Genomic DNA, 19,085 nt, shown 5'->3' with positions numbered 1-19,085 from the left:
AGTTAATAATTTCAAAGTTAATATAACTTGATGTCATTTCTATTCACTTGAATAGTTTGGTTCTTGATTGATGGAGTTTTTGGATTTCATGACATGACAAATTAAAAGGATTTATGTTAATAGAGCAACAAGCAAACATTTTTTCCATGCAACTGTAATATTTGATTGAATAAATAATATATTGAGAGTTATTTAACATTAAGGAGTAATTACATTCATTTACATATATTACATTTGGTTACATTTTATTACATTTATAAGTTACATCTGGCCCTCCGAGGACAGCCAATATGCCAATGTGGCCCTCGGCCAAAATGAGTTTGACACCCCTGATTTAAGGGGACATTCGAAATAGAAAAAAAGGGTGTAAAACTTCATTATTCATTGTGATTATTCCATTCAGTATATTTTAAAGAAGAAATGGATATGAAGACGTCTAGAGAGAATGTGGGTCATGCACCAAGACAATGACCCTAATCTCACATTCACTCCATTCTAAAAGTATTGGAACATTGAGACTAATTCATTTATTTCTGCTTTGGAATTAAAAACATTTAACATTTAACAGTTTGACATTAAAATATTTAGAGATTTCTGCTTTTATTTTCGTAAATGTCTGTAAATGTCCAAATATTTCTGTAAATGTCTGTAAATTTACATAAAGAGCGGTAAGCTCTGGAAAAAAGGTTTTGGAAAAGTCATGGAAATTAGCTCCGCAAATCTTTGTGTTTGTAATGCAGTTTATCGATGCAGAAAATATATATTTGATCTACAAATATATCAATTAGCTCAGAGTTAATATAGTAATTTAAGAATACACAATGGGGCTCTCAGGATCTGACCCACATTTTATTATTGAAAATTGTGTGTCAGATTCATTTTAGGCCTCCTACAATATATATTGGTTAAAAGGTGAACGAACCCTGTTGATTGTTGATTTAATGGGGGTTAAATTAGTTTTTACAGGGTTTAATGGGTTAAATCCTCAGATTACACATCTTATTCTTTTAATCCCGAATGTGGAAAAACTTCAGCTGGTAAAATCCCCTCAGTTACAAAAGAGAACAATATTTTCTATTGTTTAAACCTGATCTGAGACCAGAGGTGATGGAAGAACTTACCTTAAGATAAGCCACCATTTTCAGGGATATGGTTGCCAGATAGAGAGAATTCATCGCAAAGTCCATCAGGTTCCACCAGTCATGGACGTATTCTGTAAATCCTCCGTCCCACATCTCTTTTATCTCGGCCCAGATGAAACCTGCAATTATCAGAACACAAATGTATGTTTATAATGTTTATCAATGGTCAATTTTGGGAAGGATAATGGCTAAATTAAAAAAATAGGCGTAAAACTTTAGTATTTATGTATTTTTTCAATTTCCCATTTTTCTAGTTTTTAATTTAAGAGCTTCAAAAAAAAATCTAAGCATTTTTTACTCGATTTTCAGATTTTTCCATTTTTGCATCTTCTTGTCCTAATCTGACTTTTGTTACAAGATGCAAAAAGTAGTATTCTTTACCATATTAAATGGATAAAATAAAAAAATCAAGGTTTACACACAATTTTCTAATTTTAACTTAAGCCTAAAAAAGATTCAGAATCTTAAACTGATTAACCAACGTTACACTGACCCAATACAAATGTGCTCTCTAAAGGCAAACACAGCGAGGATGAGGAAGAGCTTCTTTCCACAAGCCATTTGGACTCTCAACCAGGACATCAGGACATACAGTAGGACTCCAGCCCTTCCTCCCACACTCATCACACACTTACGGCTTTAATAGATTGTGATATCTTTACTCCTGCCCTCTCCTTTGTGTTGTTGATGATGTCACTAACAATAGTTTTAGTATCTTTCTTTACAGAACTCACAATATTTCTGTCATGAACTGCTGTGGTTTTCCTTGGTCTACCTGTTAGACATCAGTTACTTAGTACACCAGTGACGACTTTCTTCTTTAGGACACTTCTTTAGGCTTTTTCACTGAACATTTTGCACTTCTGACTTAACTAATAACCCTTACACTGTGAGCTGTTATTGTGTTCCATTGAGTAAATTATTGACTGTAAATGTAATGTTTATATTCAATTCATATTTTTAGGCAGTTATCAAAGCGTTTCACGGCTAGTTGTACTGTGTGCAGTGGTGCTTTGTGAAAGTTTCTGAACCCTTTAGGCTTTTCTATATTTTTATATTTCTGTATAAATATATAAATATATCATATATGTTTTACACAAATGCTTAAAGTAGACAAAGAGAACCTAGGTAAACAAATGAGACTAATATATTATACTTGTTTATTCATTAATTAAGAAATATGATCTAATATTACATATTTGTAAGTGTGAAAATCTCATCTGATGTTTTAATTATTTCTATATTAATGCAGAAATATAGAAATTTCTAAAGGGGTTCAAAAACTTTAAGGTAACACTGTATGTACTATGTGTACTATTGTTGCGAATAAAACTTTAAAGGCCCTATTTTAGCAATCTTTGGTGGAATGGTCATTTGTGCTTTGTGCAGATTGATTTAGGGGTATACTAATTCTCTTAAATATTCATGGCTGTGTTTTGGGCTTTATGTTAAAAAAATAAACCAATCAGTGTGCAAGTAGTCGTTCTCTTTAAGAGCCAGATGCGCTATGACTTTGGCACGTTTGTATCTTAACAGTGCGGCACTTTTGCACGTCTCAGCAGAGGAAAATGTCCTGCACGTTCACGCTGTGAAGGAAATAATTGGGCGGTTGACTGTTGATTGTTGTCAGGGTTTTAATCAGTCTGTAGTGCACCTGTGTTTCCCCCCGCCAAAATAGAAACACACCAGAAATGTACCTGAACACACCTGATTTCCAGAACACAACACCCATCAGTGTAGATATATTACTAAACTCCAATGATATTTTAACTATGCATGCACAAGCCGTGAAAATAGACTGTTGGTGGGGTGTAAGATAGCAATGAGCATCACGATGCACGACAGTGTTTCGCAGGGTGTGCGATAGAGCTCTAAACTTTGAATATCTCATAGACAGTATAATATATTAAACACAAAACCTGCTGGATGACGGTCAGCGGTTGTGTGGAAAGCTGTGATTACAGATAGAGAAATGCAATTTATTTCCCCCGATTTCACCTGAAATCCTGAAATAACGGGACGTGTGATAACTGGACTCAAATCTACGTCTGCATCACCCAGAAAATCAACTCAGCCGAACTAAGAACCGCCAGACTGAGCTCTGATTAAATCAATTCATTCTGATATGAAGCTCCGAATGTAATTCTCTCCACATTCGTCTTCAAACTAATAAATTATGATATCAATAATTCATGAGTGAGTGGGTATTTGCTTCATCTGTGATAAAGCCCCTGCTATCTGTTTCCTCAGCCTCGGTTTATTGCTGCAGATTTCTGAAGCTCCATCACTTTCCCAACTGTAAATGAACATCAGCCAGTTCTGCTCCACTGTCCCAACAACAAAAATATACAATAAATACACTCTCTGTTCTGGAATTCTGCCTACAGTTCACTATATATCACTTCAGCATCGTAATATTAGAGATATACAGCACAAAGAGACAGATATAATATATAGCTCTGTATAAAAAATTATATAGAGAGCACTTCAGTTTCTGAATCAGTTTCTCTGATTTAGCTATTTATAGGTTTATATTTGAGTAAAATGAACATTGTTGTTTTATTCTATAAACTACAGACAACATTTCTCCCAAATTACAAATAATTTCCTCACTCGACTGTTAAGCAGAATTCACATTTATTTGCTAAATTTACCTTTTCTTCGTCCACTACAAACATCCTCACCTACACAGAATGTGCAATATATGGTATATATGTTCATATATCATGAGTGTTTTTTCTACATATGTTACATATAAGGTGTTATATCATATTATTATCTTATAGATACATTGTCTAGGTATATGTAGATATACCTTTAGAACATATATGAAACATATATCATTAATAAAACCTGTATATATATATAATACATAGAGCTCTGAAAAGAAAATAAAGAGAGCACTTTTTGAGTTTCTGAATCAGTTTCCCTGATTTTGCTATTTATAGGTTTATGTTTGAGTAAAATGAACATTGTTGTTTTATTCTATAAACTACAGACAACATTTCTCCCAAATTACAAATAAAGATATTCTCATTTAGAGCATTTATTTACAGAAAATGAGAAATGACTGAAATAACAAAAAAAGATGCAGAACTTTCAGACCTCAGATAATGCAAAGAAAACAAAAAGTTCATATTCATAAAGTTTTAAGAGTTCAGAAATAATCAATATTTGGTGGAATAATCCTGGTGGTTTTTAATCACAATTTTTTATGCATCTTGGCATCATGTTCTCCTCCACCAGTCTTACACACTGCTTTTGGATAAATTTATGCTGCTTTACTCCTGGTGCAAAAATTCAAGCAGTTCAGTTTGGTTTCCTCTTCATCTTCCTCTTGATTATATTCCAGAGGTTTTTAATTTGATAAAATCAAAGAAACTCATCATTTTTAAGTGAAATCTTTTTTTTCCAGAGCTGTATTTGCTGTGGTGTGTTCTTGTGTGGGAGTTTTTTTTTGAGTTTCTTTATTTTTATCAAATTGAAAACCTCTGGAATATAATCAAGAGGAAGATGAAGAGGAAACCAAACTGAACTGCTTGAATTTGTGCACCAGGAGTAAAGCAGCATAACGTTATCCAAAAGCAGTGTGTAAGACTGGTGGAGGAGAACATGATGCCAAGATGCATGAAAAAAACTGTGATTAAAAACCAGGATTATTCCACCAAATATTGATTATTTCTGAACTCTTAAAACTTTATGAATATGAACTTGTTTTCTTTGCATTATTTGAGGTCTGAAAGCTCTGCATCTTTTTTGTTATTTCAGACATTTCTCATTTTCTGTAAATAAATGCTCTAAATGAGAATATGTTTATTTGGAATTTGGGAGAAATGTTGTCTGTAGTTTATAGAATAAAACAACAATGTTCATTTTACTCAAACATAAACCTATAAATAGCAAAATCAGAGAAACTGATTCTGAAACTGAAGTGATCTTTATATTTTTTTTACTGAGTTGTATACAGACTCACCCAGGACCCAGGGTAGGATCATCCACTCCACGATGGTGGGCGGGGGTCCCTGTACGTGCAGGTCGGTGCGGACGATGTGCTGGGAGGCCAGCAGCAGGAGGAAGAGGAAGGTGAGGTAGGAGGCGGTGTGGCAGATGAACTTGATGAAGGGTTTTTTGATGAAGAAGCCGAGCGCGCTCTTTGGAGCCAGCAGGTAGATGATGGAGAAGACCGGGAACAGCAGGCCAATCGTGAAGCAGGTCACCAGCTTCACCACCCAGTGGCGTCGCCTCCAACCGGGGAAACCGTCGTACCACAGCGTGGCTAACAGCTGCTGGCAGTTCGGCTGAGCCACGAACTGTACCGGGAGAAGACAGGAAGCTCAGTTAATGAGGTTCAGATACAGTATTATACAGTATTTATCTCTTATACAGTGTAGTGACTCTAAAACTCTAAAAAAATACTAAATATATAAGAGTTTAATGAGAGAACATTCACTCAAAAGGAACAGACATATTTTGCATATTCTAAAAAAAAGTTGGTTGGGTTACACCCTCAGGAAAAAACAATGTTTGCGTATTTTTAGGGTCCCTCATATGAAAGTAGATATTTGGGTTTTTAAAAAATGGACCCATTGGTTTTCAGTATTTGGTAAATTTACCCTCCTGTTATGTTTCAGGTCAAATTGACCCGTTTTAAAGTGTATATGAAGATCTTGGAAAAATAGTTAAAAGTATTTGTTTCAATATGAAACAAATATTTCGTATTTTTAAATTCTTTATTTAGTTGAGTAGTTGCTGCTTCTCATAACCTGGATTCGAACATTACTCAAATATTCACTATTCACTGTAAACCTGTAACTCTACCTCTTCACTACTTTACTTTAACTGATGCTCTCAAACACTTTATTAAGAGACAAGAAATTCAAGTAATTAACTCTTGATGAGTTCAGCACAGCTGTTAACTGAAAGCCTGAATTCCAGGTGACTCTACCTCATAAAACTGACTGAGAAAATCCAGCAGAGATGTTCAAAACTGATCATCTAAACAAGAGGAGATACTTTGAAGAAGCTAAAATATCAGAGTTTAGTATTAATCTACAATGCAAGGTGTGTCCAAACCTTTGACTGGTACTGTATATTAATTTTTATCATTCTGTATGTTTATTAACACTGTGATTATAGTCTATATTAATGGATCCACTGAAGCACCAGAATTACCCAACACACTCATTAGGACTCCACCTAACATTAGTGATGCCCCAACACACCAGGAGGGTAAAGAAGACCAGCACACGCCTCCTCCGACACATGTGAAGTGAACCTCTTTTGCCGAGTAGCATCACAGCACAGCACTAACGCTCGGAGGAAAGCACAGCGACTGGGGGTTCTGATACAGCAGCTCACAGACGCAGCCTTGTGCTGATCCACATCACCCTAGGAGTGATGAGGGAAAAGAAAGAGCGCCATCTACTGTACTGTACTGTACCCACCCAGAGAGAGAGCAAGAGAGAGCCAACTGTGCTCTCACAGGGCTCCGGTAGCTGATGGCAAGCTGCATAACCAGGATTCGAACCAGCGATCTCCTGATCATAGTGGCAATGCTTCAGACTGCTGAAGTTTTAACACAAACTGATAAAAACTGGCTCCTTTCTTGTCGTTCAGAATTCAGAATAATGCGAATAATTAATAATAATCCTATCAGACGGGATAAAGCGTCTCTCGAGGCTAATTTTAGCTCCACATTTGAGCTTTTGAGCTCTTTCTCTTGGAGTAGCTCTTTGTACGCTATTGTGCTAGTGAAGTCCGGACGCCAGAAGTCCCAGAAGTTCTGTGTGTTTCACGAGTCGATAACTCGGGTTTGTGTGAAAATGCCCACACAGCAAATGTGATTATCACAGAACTGCAGTGCAAACAGCTGACCTGCCTGCAGAGCGAGTGTATACTGTATAATCGAGTGCAGATTAATGCTGCTACTGAAGCGTTTGTCCTTGCCAGGCTTTATAAGCTTTATATCACTTTTCCTTATTATTCAGATCAGCGTTAGGAATCAGTATAATGAGCTGTAATGAGCTGATCTGTACTTCTGTCCTTGGCCTGAAAGGCCTGGAAACACCTTTACCAGAAGAAAAGCATTGTGCTGGATTGAATCAGTCGCTCTCAGGTGAAGAGCAGGTAAGTGTGTGTGTGTGTGTGTGTGTGTGTGTCTTTATTCTGTGGTGCTGAATAAAGAAAAACATTAGATATTCCCAGAACTGAACTCTAAATAGAGCCGAATAAAAACGTTAAATATTAAACGATAACTACATAGGGCCCTATCGTACACCCCGTCAACAGTCTATTTTTACGCCTTGCCCACGCGTCCTTAAAATAGCAATGAACTTCTGAAATATATTAACGCCGATGGGCGTGGAGGTCTGGAAATGACGTTTTTTCAGGTAAATTTCTGGCATGTTTCTATCTTGGCGGCGGAAAAACGCGTTGCGCGATTGATCCTCTGAAAAACCATCAAAATTCAATGTTCAGTCGCGCACCCAAAACTGAATCAAGATCATCCTTTTTTATGTATATATTTTAATTATCTATAGCAAATGTCAGTTTTTATTTCAATTTTTTAAAAATATTTTTAATCCCTTTTAAACTGTAAATGCTCAGCGGCATTGTAAATGAGGGTCCCAATCCAGTGTAAATAATCGATTGCTTGATTAATATTCAGTGTTGCAAACCCAGTTTTTACATAAACAATAAACAGAATAAAGAATAAAATAACATTACACTTCCCTTATTTCAGCTGCTTCCCTTATTTGAACAGCGTGACTCGCAGTCAATTTATGCGCTCTTAAAATAGGAATGAACAGAAGTCAGAGCACAGCTGCCTATTAAAGGGGATGCATACAGACACACTGATTGGTTTATTTCACGTTACGCCAAAAAAACTCCCATGAATAATTAATGGAATTAAAACACGCCCTTTGCGCCATTGAGCTGCGCAAGGCGCATTTTTCACGCCCTTACGATACCAAAGACACAGGACACGCCCCTAAATCCAACTGCGCAAAGCGCAATTAACTAGTGCGCTATAGATTGTTAAAATAGGGCCCATAGTTTTGAATGGAGTTCTCAATGACCTCTTTGAAAATGGCAAACTTCTAAATTTACGCTGTTTAAAAGAGAAATTTAAAGTAGGCACCTCGGATTCATATATATTTTTACATCTAAAAAAAAAAAAACATATGAGCAGATTAATACAAACACTACTTTTAAACCTTTCTTACTAGAAATGACTTTGTTTGATTTTGAAAATCCTAATAAAATTGTATCCAAATTATATATGAAAATTAAAGATTATTATTGCCCAATCTTTAAAACATCACATAGTGAGCTTCAGGGCCGTCGCCTGGCCTGGGCTTCTGGGGCTTTAGCCCCGAATGAATTTCCAGTAGCCCCGAATCGTTTCATTTAGCTCAGCTGTATTATTAATGAGGAGACAGGAATATGAATGGAAAATCTCTTGACACGAATCACGGAGCCGGTTCAAGGATGAATTTCTGTCTTTCAGGATATACAGCCAATCAGCTTGCTGGTTTTGTGGAGCACGGTGGGCCAGTAGGGAAGCCCCCCCTGTTTAGACTTTCAAGAAATCTTCCTAAGAAGCACAAACCCAACTTTTACATCAACAATAAACAGAATAGTAAATAAAATAACATTGCTGTTCCCGTAAATGAGCTGCTGGAGCTCCTTCACAGCGTCAACCAGCAGCTCAGTTTCCTCTGCTGAGAAGAGTTTGTTGGATACGTCCAGGTAGCTGCACCGTTAAAATAGCAATCCGACAAATCCGTCAGAGCTCCCCTGATCTACTCTTAAAGAGAATGATGAGCAAGAGACACTCTGATTGGTTTATTATTTCATGTTATTACCAAAATTAACCACACCCATGATTAATTAATTAAGAGAATAAGTACATGCCTTTTGCTTTGCATTTCTAATCAAGCAAGGTGTACTTTTCTCGCCGTTACGATAGCAAAGACACTCTGACATGCACTAAATGAAGCTGCATGGTGCGCAATTGACCTGTGTGCTATACTGTAGATCTCTAAAATAGAGCACTTGTGTATATAAGGTTAAAGAGAGCAGATAAAAGAAGCAGAAAGCACAATGAGCTGAGAAACTGTATATTTATAAGAGTTGTGGTGTGACTAATTTTTTTATCCATTTATTACAGGAAAAATCTGCTTTTAGCTACAGAGCAGCAGCAGCGAGCTGGAATTCACTACAGGAAACGTTAAAGCTCAGCTCACTGAGATCACTGAACCATTTTATACTTTTAGTTTTTTAATCACCATCAGAAAGCCTGTGATTGTTTTTTTTTTTTTTTTTTTTTTTAATAATTTTATTTCTAATTTTTCCAATTTTCTCCCCAATTTACACAGCCAATTACCCAACCCATTCATTAGGACTCCCCCTATCACTAGTGATGCCTCAACACACCAGGAGGGAGAAGACTAACACATGCCTCCTCCGATACATGTGAAGTCAGACACCGCTTCTTTTCGAGCTGCTGCTGATGCAGCATTGCCGAGCAGCCAGCGCACTTGGAGGAAAGCACAGCAGCTCGGCTCTGGTACATCAGCTCACAGACGCCCTGTGCTGCGGACATCACCCTAGGAGTGATGTGGGGAGAGAGCGCCATCTACCCACCCAGAGGGAGCAGGGCCAATTTTGCTCCCTCTGACGCCGGCAGCTTGATGGTAAAGCTGCATGAGCGGGGGTTCGAACCGGTGACCTCCTGCTCATAGTGGCAGCGCTTTAGACCGCTGGACCACTCGGCGCCAAAGCCTGTGATTGTTTTAAATGATTTTTTTATTAGTTTATCTTTTTCTTATTTCATTTTTTTATTTATTTTATTTTTTTGTGTATTTATTATTACTATTTTTTTTATTCTACTGTTTTATATTTTCATTCTTGTTCTTAGTTCTATTATTCGTTTTATCATTTCTTATCATTCTTAACATTTTACTTTACTTTTACTATTATTATCTTTTTACTTATTTTATATATTTTTTTTACTTTTTATGTGACAATTTGTATTTTATGGCATTTTAGAATTTTCTGTTTTACACATATATATATTTGTTTATATATATTAAATGTTGATTTAAAATTATTACTTTTATTATAAAAAAAATCCTTATCCTTATTAAATGTTTTAAATCCGTTTGATGTTGTACATGCTTGGCAACATTGTAAATGAGGGTCACCCTCAATGTTTTTTCCAAGTAAAAATAAAGATTGATTGATTGATTTATTGATTGACTGATTGATTGATTACATTCATATAAAAAACTCTTAATCGATGTGAAAAGGCCTGAATGCTGCATTCTGACAGGGAAAAAAGTAATTTTACATTTCAGCTGTTTTCAGTCTCTGTATTTTATATTCTGATGAGTGAATATAGGGCTTGTAGCTTTGGGTTATTTATGAGGTAAACACGTTTTCTCTTATGACTGAGGAAACTGTTATCACAGTCCTGCTCTTCCTCATAACGGAGCCGAGGAACACAAAACTGCTTTATTTACAGTCGACAATTTTGTTTTGTTGCTCAGATTTCACTGTATTTCATCATCCGCTAACAATCATTCATAAACCTCCCCTCTCTACTGTTAACAGTGAAGCAGAATATTCACTTTATTCACTAAATTTACCTTTTTCTTCTTCTTTAAAAGAGAACTCCCACTACAAACATCCTCACCTACACAGTAGTGCAATATATGGTATATATGTTTATTTATTATGAGGGCTTTTCCATATATATTACCTATAATGTGTTATATTATTATTATTATTATTATTATTATTATTATTATCTAATACAGTACATACATCATCTGGATATATGTAGATAGAAGTTAGAAGTTTAGAATGTATAAAAAAATATATACATATATAATAAAATCTGTATATGTACACGTATTATAAATATCTATAAGAGTCATATGGAACTGTACTGTTTGTTGCATTTATATTGTAAGACATATAAATTAAATTCATTTATGCAAGCATTTTAATATTTAAAAAATGTATTTCACATAAATAACCATACATATTTATTATGGCCCAGACATATGTGTGATATATATTTTTTTTAAAGTATATTTCACATATATATAAGCATATATATTTTACGGAACCTATATTATATATTTGAATACATTTTTTATTTAAATTTACAATTTTGCTTTCATATGTAATTTTGACACTGTGTATGTACAGCTCTGGGAAAAAAAACCTCTGGAATCTAATCAAGAGGAAGATGGATGATCTCAAACCATCAAACCACCAAACTGAACTGCTTGAATTTTTACACCAGGAGTAAAGCAGCATAAAGTTATCCAAAAGCAGTGTGTAAGACTGGTGGAGGAGAACATGATGCCAAGATGCATGAATTAAAACTGTGATTAAAAACCATCAGAGTTATTCCACCAAATATTGATTATTTCTGAACTCTTAAAACTTTATGAATATGAACTTGTTTTTTTTGCATTATTTATCTTTTTTTTTTGTTATTTCAGTCATTTCTCATTTTCTGTAAATAAATGCTCTAAATGAGAATATTTTTATTTGGAATTTGGGAGAAATGTTGCCTGTAGTTTATAGAATAAAACAACAATGTTCATTTTACTCAAACATTTTTACCTATGAATAGCAAAATCAGAGAAACTGATTCAGAAACTGAAGTGCTCTCTTCATTTTTTTTACAGAGCTGTGTACAGTAGATCTACAGGTATTGGAGAATGAAACTGAAACACCTGGTTTTAGAGCACAATAATTGATTGTGGTGACGGACAGTTCTGGTGGAAACAGGAGAGTTGAGGTGCACATTGAATTCTGCGTGATTTGATCAGCCGTGGTTTTATGTTTTTTGGATACAATCCGGGTTATCACCCGAACATCCCTTTCAGACAGCTTCCTCTTACAGCGTCCACAGTTAATCCTGTTGGATGTGGTTGGTACTTCTTGGTATGCTGACATTACCCTGGATACCGTGGCTCCTGATGCATCACAAAGACTTGCTGTCTTGGTCACAGATGCTCCAGCAAGACGTGCACCAACAATTTGTCCTCTTTTGAACTCTGGTATGTCTCCCATAATGTTGTGTGCATTGTAATATTTAGAGCAGAACTGTGCTCTTACCCTGCTAATTGAACCTTCACACTCTGCTCTTACTGCTGCAATGTGCAATTAATGAAGATTGAACACCAGGCTGCTCCAATTTAGCCATGAAACCTAAAATCCCACACTAAAATGATGACAGGTGTCTCAGTTTCATTGTTCAACCCCTGTATATGTTTGTCGTGTTTAAGATCACTTTAGGAGGTGACTTGTCTGTAACAGGTCCACTCACCTCCTTCTGGTGGTACTTAATGGCCAGCTTGAGCTTGGCCAGGTCCCTGCACTCGCGGGGGTCCAGCTCCTCGCTGTGGTCGTCGCGGTGGTTGAGGATGGTCTCCAGCTCTCGGGAGCTTCTCGCCTGGTCCAGCAGGTCCTTGGCGAAGAGCTTGCACTGCTGCGAGAGCTCCTCGTACTCCTGCCGGAACTCGTTCTCCACCTTACTCAGCTCCTTCAGCTCCCAGCCCAGCCGGAACGCCGTGAGGATGGGGTCCTCGCTGGACAGGGCGATGAGGGACGGGCTGGCCAGGGTCTTGTAGATGTTCAGCCGAGAGCGTGAGTGTCTCAGGCTGTCCACCTCCGAGCTGGACACGCACTCCACGCAGTCGCAGCGGATCTGGTGAGGTCTGGGGATGGTGACCTTCCGCTGCACCAGCAGCTTGATGATCTCGTAGTTGTTGGTGTGAGCTGCCAGCATGATGGGCGTGATGTCCGGAGTGAACTCGGAAAACTGAGAGTCCATCATCAGAGCGGGAACCTGGAAACGGGAAAGAAAAAATAACTATAAACTCTCTACCTCATTTATGAAAAGCACTTATCTCCAAAACAATACATTACATTACATTACATTTGGCAGATGCGTTTGTCCAAAGCGACTTACAATAGTGAGAGTAAGAAGAGCTCTGTCTTCAGGAGTTTATTATTAAAGATAGTGAGAGATTCTCCTGATCTGGTAGTAGAAGGTAGTTAGTTAGAGGTGTTAGGAGAGTAAGTGCTCTTTGAAGAGCTCTGTCTTCAGGAGTTTATTAAAGATAGTGAGAGATTCTCCTGATCTGGTAGTAGAAGGTAGTTAGTTAGAGGTGTTAGGAGAGTAAGTGCTCTTTGAAGAGCTCTGTCTTCAGGAGTTTATTAAAGATAGTGAGTTTTTGCAACTCGCTACTGACTTAGCACATAGCCTGCCCTGAAGTTTAGCTCTGTGTGAGTATGGTGACTGTAAACAGCGCACAGAAGAGCAGTGCTAATTTTAACAACAAATTTTGATTTAGTTTTATAAATTAAGTTTCATAGATCTGTAACTAAAATGGCATTTAGTTTCAGTTATAATTTAGTCATTTAAAACTGGTTTTAGTTTTAGTCGACCAATTAGCATAAGTATATAGTCGCCTGAATCTACAGTCAATTTAGTCGACTAAAGGGTGTAAATGTAAATGCTTTTTCATATCGTTGCTGTCCAATGAAAAACACTCATCTCTAAAACAGCAACTTTACAGGTGAGACAAAAACATTGCACACTTTCAATGGAAGTCAATGTAAAAAGAGTTTACTTCAGGTCATTTTGAAAAGTTTCTATTGGTCCGTTCATCAAGAAATTTTGGCTCAGTGTAAGAAACAGATTGTCTGTTCAAATTATGTAGTAAACTAAAAATCCACAAAAATGGAGACAGCGACGATATATATGTTCTATATGTTAAGGATGTTACACGTCTCAGCACCTTATCCTCACTATACACTTAATTATACCGTACTGCACTGTCCTGTCTTTTAAATTGTCTCGTCTTTTTTATTTATTGTATTTATTGTTATAGTTTTATGTTGCACTCTTTATCGTCACTCTTGCACTTTATGTTGTCTATTGTATTGTTGTTGAAAACACAAAATAAATTAAAATATATACATTTAAATGTAATACAGAGTACTAGTCACGCGTTTGGAAACACCTTCTCATTCAGTATTTTTTATAAATAAATAAATAAATATTAAAGTCATCCAGTTTTATTAGAGTTTTTTTCTTTTTCTTTTTTATTTATTCTATTCATTTTGTCTTTTTATGTATCTCATTTTACATTGTACCTTTTAGCCTTTTAAAAATATATATTTAATTCATTTTGTTCTTTCATTTGTTTTATTACTAGTTTTACTTTTGGCCTGTTACCATTTTATTCCATTTACTTCGTCCTTTTATTTTTTATACTTTTTTTTAACTTTGTTTAAATTCAGTTGTTTATCTTTTTCTTATGTTATTTTAGTCCTCTTTACATTTTAGCCTTTTATTTTTAATTGAATTTATTTCTTCTTAATTAAATCTTATATTGTTTGCTTGTTTTTATAATTTAAACTAATTTTTCAGATTTTTGGGTTTTCATTGGCTGTATACCATAATCATCAACAATAAAAGAAAGAAATGCTTTAAAATTGATCACTCTGTGTTTAATACATATATATAATATATGAGTTTTAGTTTTTGAAATGAATTAATGAAATAACTAATAATTACTCATTAAATTAAAAGACTTATAAATATAAACCTAGTGCGTATATATATATATATATATATATATATATATATATATATATATATATATATATATATAAAGAATATATATATATATATATATATATATATATATATATATATATATATATATATATATATATATATATATATAAAGAGAGAGAGAGGGTATAGTGTGGTAGAGTGACTTCAAAGGCTACTTTTTGATTCGCTCTGATTTCTGAGCTTTTCGCCCGACTTTAAAGAAGCCTGTAAATGAATTTCAGTACATGAGCCTGAAGCTCTGTGATCTGTTACTCTACCAGTGAGAAAGGCCTGAGATAGAAAGAGGGAGAGAGATAGAGTGAGAGAGAGAGAGGGGGAGAGAGAGAGGGAGAAAGGAAATTGATTTGGAGGATCTGAGGAAGAGCTCTGTCCGGTGTTCCACTTCACCAGAACAAAAAAACCTTATTCTACTCCAGAGTCTGAAGAGAGGAACCGATACTGGATCTGATACAGAGTTCAGTTTTACTGTGTTTTACTACTGTACTTCCTTTCTCTACCGAATCAGTTACAGTGTTTATACATTTGGAGGTTTGGGTTGAGTTTTTTGGGTTTGAGTTGGGTTAAGTTGTGTTTGGGTTAAGTTTGGGTTTGGTTTGGGTTATGGGTTGGGTTGGTTCAGGTTGAGTTGGGTTTTAGAATGGGTTTTGCGTTGGGTTGACTTTGGGTTGGGTTTAGTTTGGGTTTGGGTTGGGTTTAGTTTGGGTTGGTCCAGGTTGAGTTGGGTTTTAGATTGGGTTTTGGGTTGGGTTGAGTTTGTGTTGGGTTTAGTTTGGGTTGGGGTTGGGTTTAGTTTGGGTTTGGTGTGGGTTTTGGGTTGAGTTTTTTGGGTTTGAGTTGGGTTGAGTTGCATTTAGGTTAAGTTTGGGTTATGGTTTGGGTTATGGTTTGGGTTGGGTTGAGTTTGTGTTTGTGTTTGGTGATGGGTTGGATCAGGTTGAGTTGAGTTTTAGATTGGGTTTTGGGTTGGGTTGGGTTGAGTTTGGGTTGGGTTGGGTTTGTGTTTGTGTTTGGTGTTGGGTTGGATCAGGTTGAGTTGAGTTTTAGATTGGGTTTTGGGATGGGTTGGGTTTAGTTTGGGGTTGGGTTGAGTTTTTCTGGTTTGGTTCAAGTTTTAGATTGGGTTTTGTTTGCTTTGGTTTGGACTTGTTTTAGGTTGGGTTGGTCTGGTTTAATCCATCCATCCATCCATCCATCCATCCAACCATCCATCCATCACTGTATCTATATTATGATGTGGCCATGTGACAAAGAAATAGTAATCATTTGTCTTAACAAGTGCCATCGATGGTGCCCTTCTGCCCTTCCAGTAGTGAAGGGTGCCATTTATGAAGTGCCTTCTACACTAGCCCTGTATAGGCGCCCTCAAAAAGAAAAAAGAAAATCGGTGATATTTGACACATTTATTGCATTAGTTTTTTTTCTGTTTAAGCCACACCATCTATTGAATGTACAGCCCCATATCATGCAGTAGGTACACTTTTTATTTATTTTTTTACCCCCTGAATTTGTTCAGACTGTCTGATTTCTCTATGTTTCACTGCTGAAGCTCTGAATCACTATTCACTGTTGTTCACGACTGCTCACGGTTTTTTACACGAACACATGCTGCTACTCGCCTGCTTCTCTCCGCTGGGTTTCCTGTGGGAGAGCAGCAGCTCCACCGCTCCCACCACCTCCTTACGGATGGCGTAGAGCAGGGCGTCTCCCACTTGGACGCCGTGACTCAGCAGCAGCTCCATCACCTCCAGGTTCTCGTTCTCGATGGCGATGAGGAGCGCGCTGCGGCCCAGAGGGTCCAGGCAGTTGATGTTGATGTTGTAGTAGATCTCGGCCTCCTGAAGGGCCATCTTCACCCCGGCGTAGTCTCCTTTCTCCACCGCCGTCAGGTACGCCCGCTCCTCCGCCGACAGCTCCGCCTCCGCCCGCACGATCTGCAGCGGGATGCGGTCGCGGTACGGCGAGTAGCTCGCCTTCTTATAGTACAACTGAGCCATGGGGTTCATCAGGACTCGCTGACCGGGGCTTATAGCATCTCACAGGAAACTGGGAAATAGATAAAAAATAAAATAAAAAAAACAAGACAAAAAAGACAATATATCATCATATCATCATATCCTTTCTCATATCATTTAGCTATTTATAGGTTTATGTTTGAGTAAAATGAACATTATTGTTTTATTCTATAAACTACAGACAACATTTCTCCCAAATTACAAATAAAAATATTCTCATTTAGAGCATTTATTTACAGAAAATGAGAAATGACTGAAATAACAAAAAAAAGATGCAGAGCTTTCAGACCTTAAATAATGTTGTTTTCATGCATCTTGGCATCATGTTCTCCTCCACCAGTCTTACACACTGCTTTTGGATAACTTTATGCTGCTTTACTCCTGGTGTAAAAATTCAAGCAGTTCAGTTTGGTGGTTTGATGGTTTGTGATCATCCATCTTCCTCTTGATTATAGTCCAGAGGTTTTGGTTTTGATTTGGTAAAGAGCTGTAAATGAAGCTATGTTGTTCGCTTTATAGGTCAATACTAAAGTCAAAAATACTAAAGAAGCTCCTGTTGTTTAGATGATCAGTTTGTCATGTGCCAGCTTTCTGTATTGATAAATTATGGTTTTAAACTTTAAATTAAGTTTTTTTGTTGTTTTGCTTTGTTTTAGGAGGTGATCAGAAATCTGGTGAATTTACTTTATTTTACCCAATAACGGCTTATTACTACACTGTGTAAAGGATAGAGAGATATCTTAATAGTTGTCATTTTAATGCATTGCCTCTAAGTGTCGCCAGATGACAAAAACACATTAGAAACATACGTACAAAAAATATACGTACGCCTGAAATGAAAGTGCCGAGGGGAAACTGTGCACTTTCTCACGTTCACTTCCCACGTTTAGTACATCTGACAGTGAGTGTGAAATGTTTTCTTCTTTACTACATGAGGCCCCTGGAGAACAGGTAATGAGGGGGCGGAGCTACAAATGAATAATGAATACAGGTGACTAGGGGTGGGTGATATGGCTCTAAAATAATATCACGATATTTCAGGGTATTTTGTGATAACGATATACTTGGCGATATAGGAAAACAGAAAAATAATTCATTCATTTCAGGAATATAGTATAATAGTATAACAGAATAATCATAATGTGGCAAAATAAATAATATAGCATAAAATAATATAATGCAGCAAATAATATTGCAGAATATTTAGTGCATGCATATAAACTGCAAACTAAAACAATTATACAATAAATACACCTAAAGCTTCACAGTAAATAATAGACTACTTTTAAGACAGAACAGCCCTATTATCACGATATGGATTTTTAATATCATGATATTTCTGTGTTCACGATGTATTGTATATGATATAATATTGCCCACTCCTACAGGTGACCACACTTAAGGTGGAGACACAGGAGGAACGTACAGGATTAAGTGGGGATTTGACAAGATAAATAAAACACAGAAGTGAAACACAGGGAAACCGGGGAAGGACGTGACTGTTACACCCTAGCCTGTGTCTGTCCAGTGTCTTTCCTTTTTTGGGTCCTTCCTGCTCCTGTCCTCTGTTCTCTTATTTTGTTTACCTGTCATGTTTCCCAGCCATGTGCTACTGTGTTTTGGTCCTATCTCTGCCTTAGCCCCGCCTTGTCATCTGTAACCCCTCCTGTCTCATTTGTAACTCCGCCCCCTCATTACCTCCACAGGTGTCCCTAGTGTGTGCCTGTGTATAAATACCCCATGTGCTCCTTTGTTGTTTGTCGTGCTGTTTGTTTGAACTCGTCTTGTTACTCTGTTTGGATCTGCAGTGTTTTTTCTAGTGTTCTGGTTTGTTTTCTTGAGTTTGTTTCTTTGTTTGCTTATTTTGCTTGTTTAAGTCTTTTAGTTTATCCTTTGTTTTTCTAGTGTTCGTTTCAGTAACCTTTTTTCTTTATAGTTCTTCCTTAGTGTTTTGTTGTTAGTTTATTTTGTAATAATGGAGAATAAACCTGACTTGCGTTTACATCCTGCCTCCTCCGTGTTACAGTGACACATGACTGTTTAATAATTTTCTAATCTGGCTATAATTGACTTTAATATTTATATTCAAAATGTGACTCTTTTCCCCTCAGTAAAACAAATCCTGCAGCCGGGTGCCCACCGCTGCCAGCGCTGTAGCGGTAGCTCAGAGTGCCAGCAGCCAAACAGCCAAAGAGCCGAAGAGCCGAAAAGCCAGAAAGCCTGTTTTACTGTGACCTTCTGTCAGTGGTATAAAGT

General features: G+C 36.7%; 2 protein-coding genes across 2 annotated transcripts in view; one reads left to right on the top strand and one right to left on the bottom strand.

Moving 5' to 3' along the window:
- Positions 1–3,686, top strand: part of chm (CHM Rab escort protein) — a 135,344-nt gene extending 131,658 nt beyond the window's left edge. Inside the window, exon 16 of the transcript XR_007425176.1 lies at positions 3,670–3,686. The gene's annotated coding sequence lies outside the window, so the exon portion shown is untranslated. The remainder of the gene's footprint in view (positions 1–3,669) is intronic.
- The window catches only part of LOC111191472 (short transient receptor potential channel 5-like), a 68,576-nt gene that overhangs the window by 23,926 nt on the left and 25,565 nt on the right, over positions 1–19,085 (bottom strand). The window contains exons 2-5 of the mRNA XM_049466762.1: positions 16,434–16,860; positions 12,496–13,017; positions 5,116–5,452; positions 1,122–1,261 (exon numbers count right to left, since the gene is read on the bottom strand). Coding sequence (XP_049322719.1) covers positions 1,122–1,261; positions 5,116–5,452; positions 12,496–13,017; positions 16,434–16,820 — 1,386 coding nt within the window. The 5' untranslated portion in view covers positions 16,821–16,860. The remainder of the gene's footprint in view (positions 1–1,121; positions 1,262–5,115; positions 5,453–12,495; positions 13,018–16,433; positions 16,861–19,085) is intronic.

Source organism: Astyanax mexicanus, chromosome 17 (genome assembly GCF_023375975.1).
Source record: "Astyanax mexicanus isolate ESR-SI-001 chromosome 17, AstMex3_surface, whole genome shotgun sequence".
Lineage (NCBI taxonomy): Eukaryota > Metazoa > Chordata > Actinopteri > Characiformes > Acestrorhamphidae > Astyanax > Astyanax mexicanus.
The sequence above is the reverse complement of the archived record's forward strand: the minus strand, read 5'-3'. Positions and strand labels throughout refer to the sequence as shown.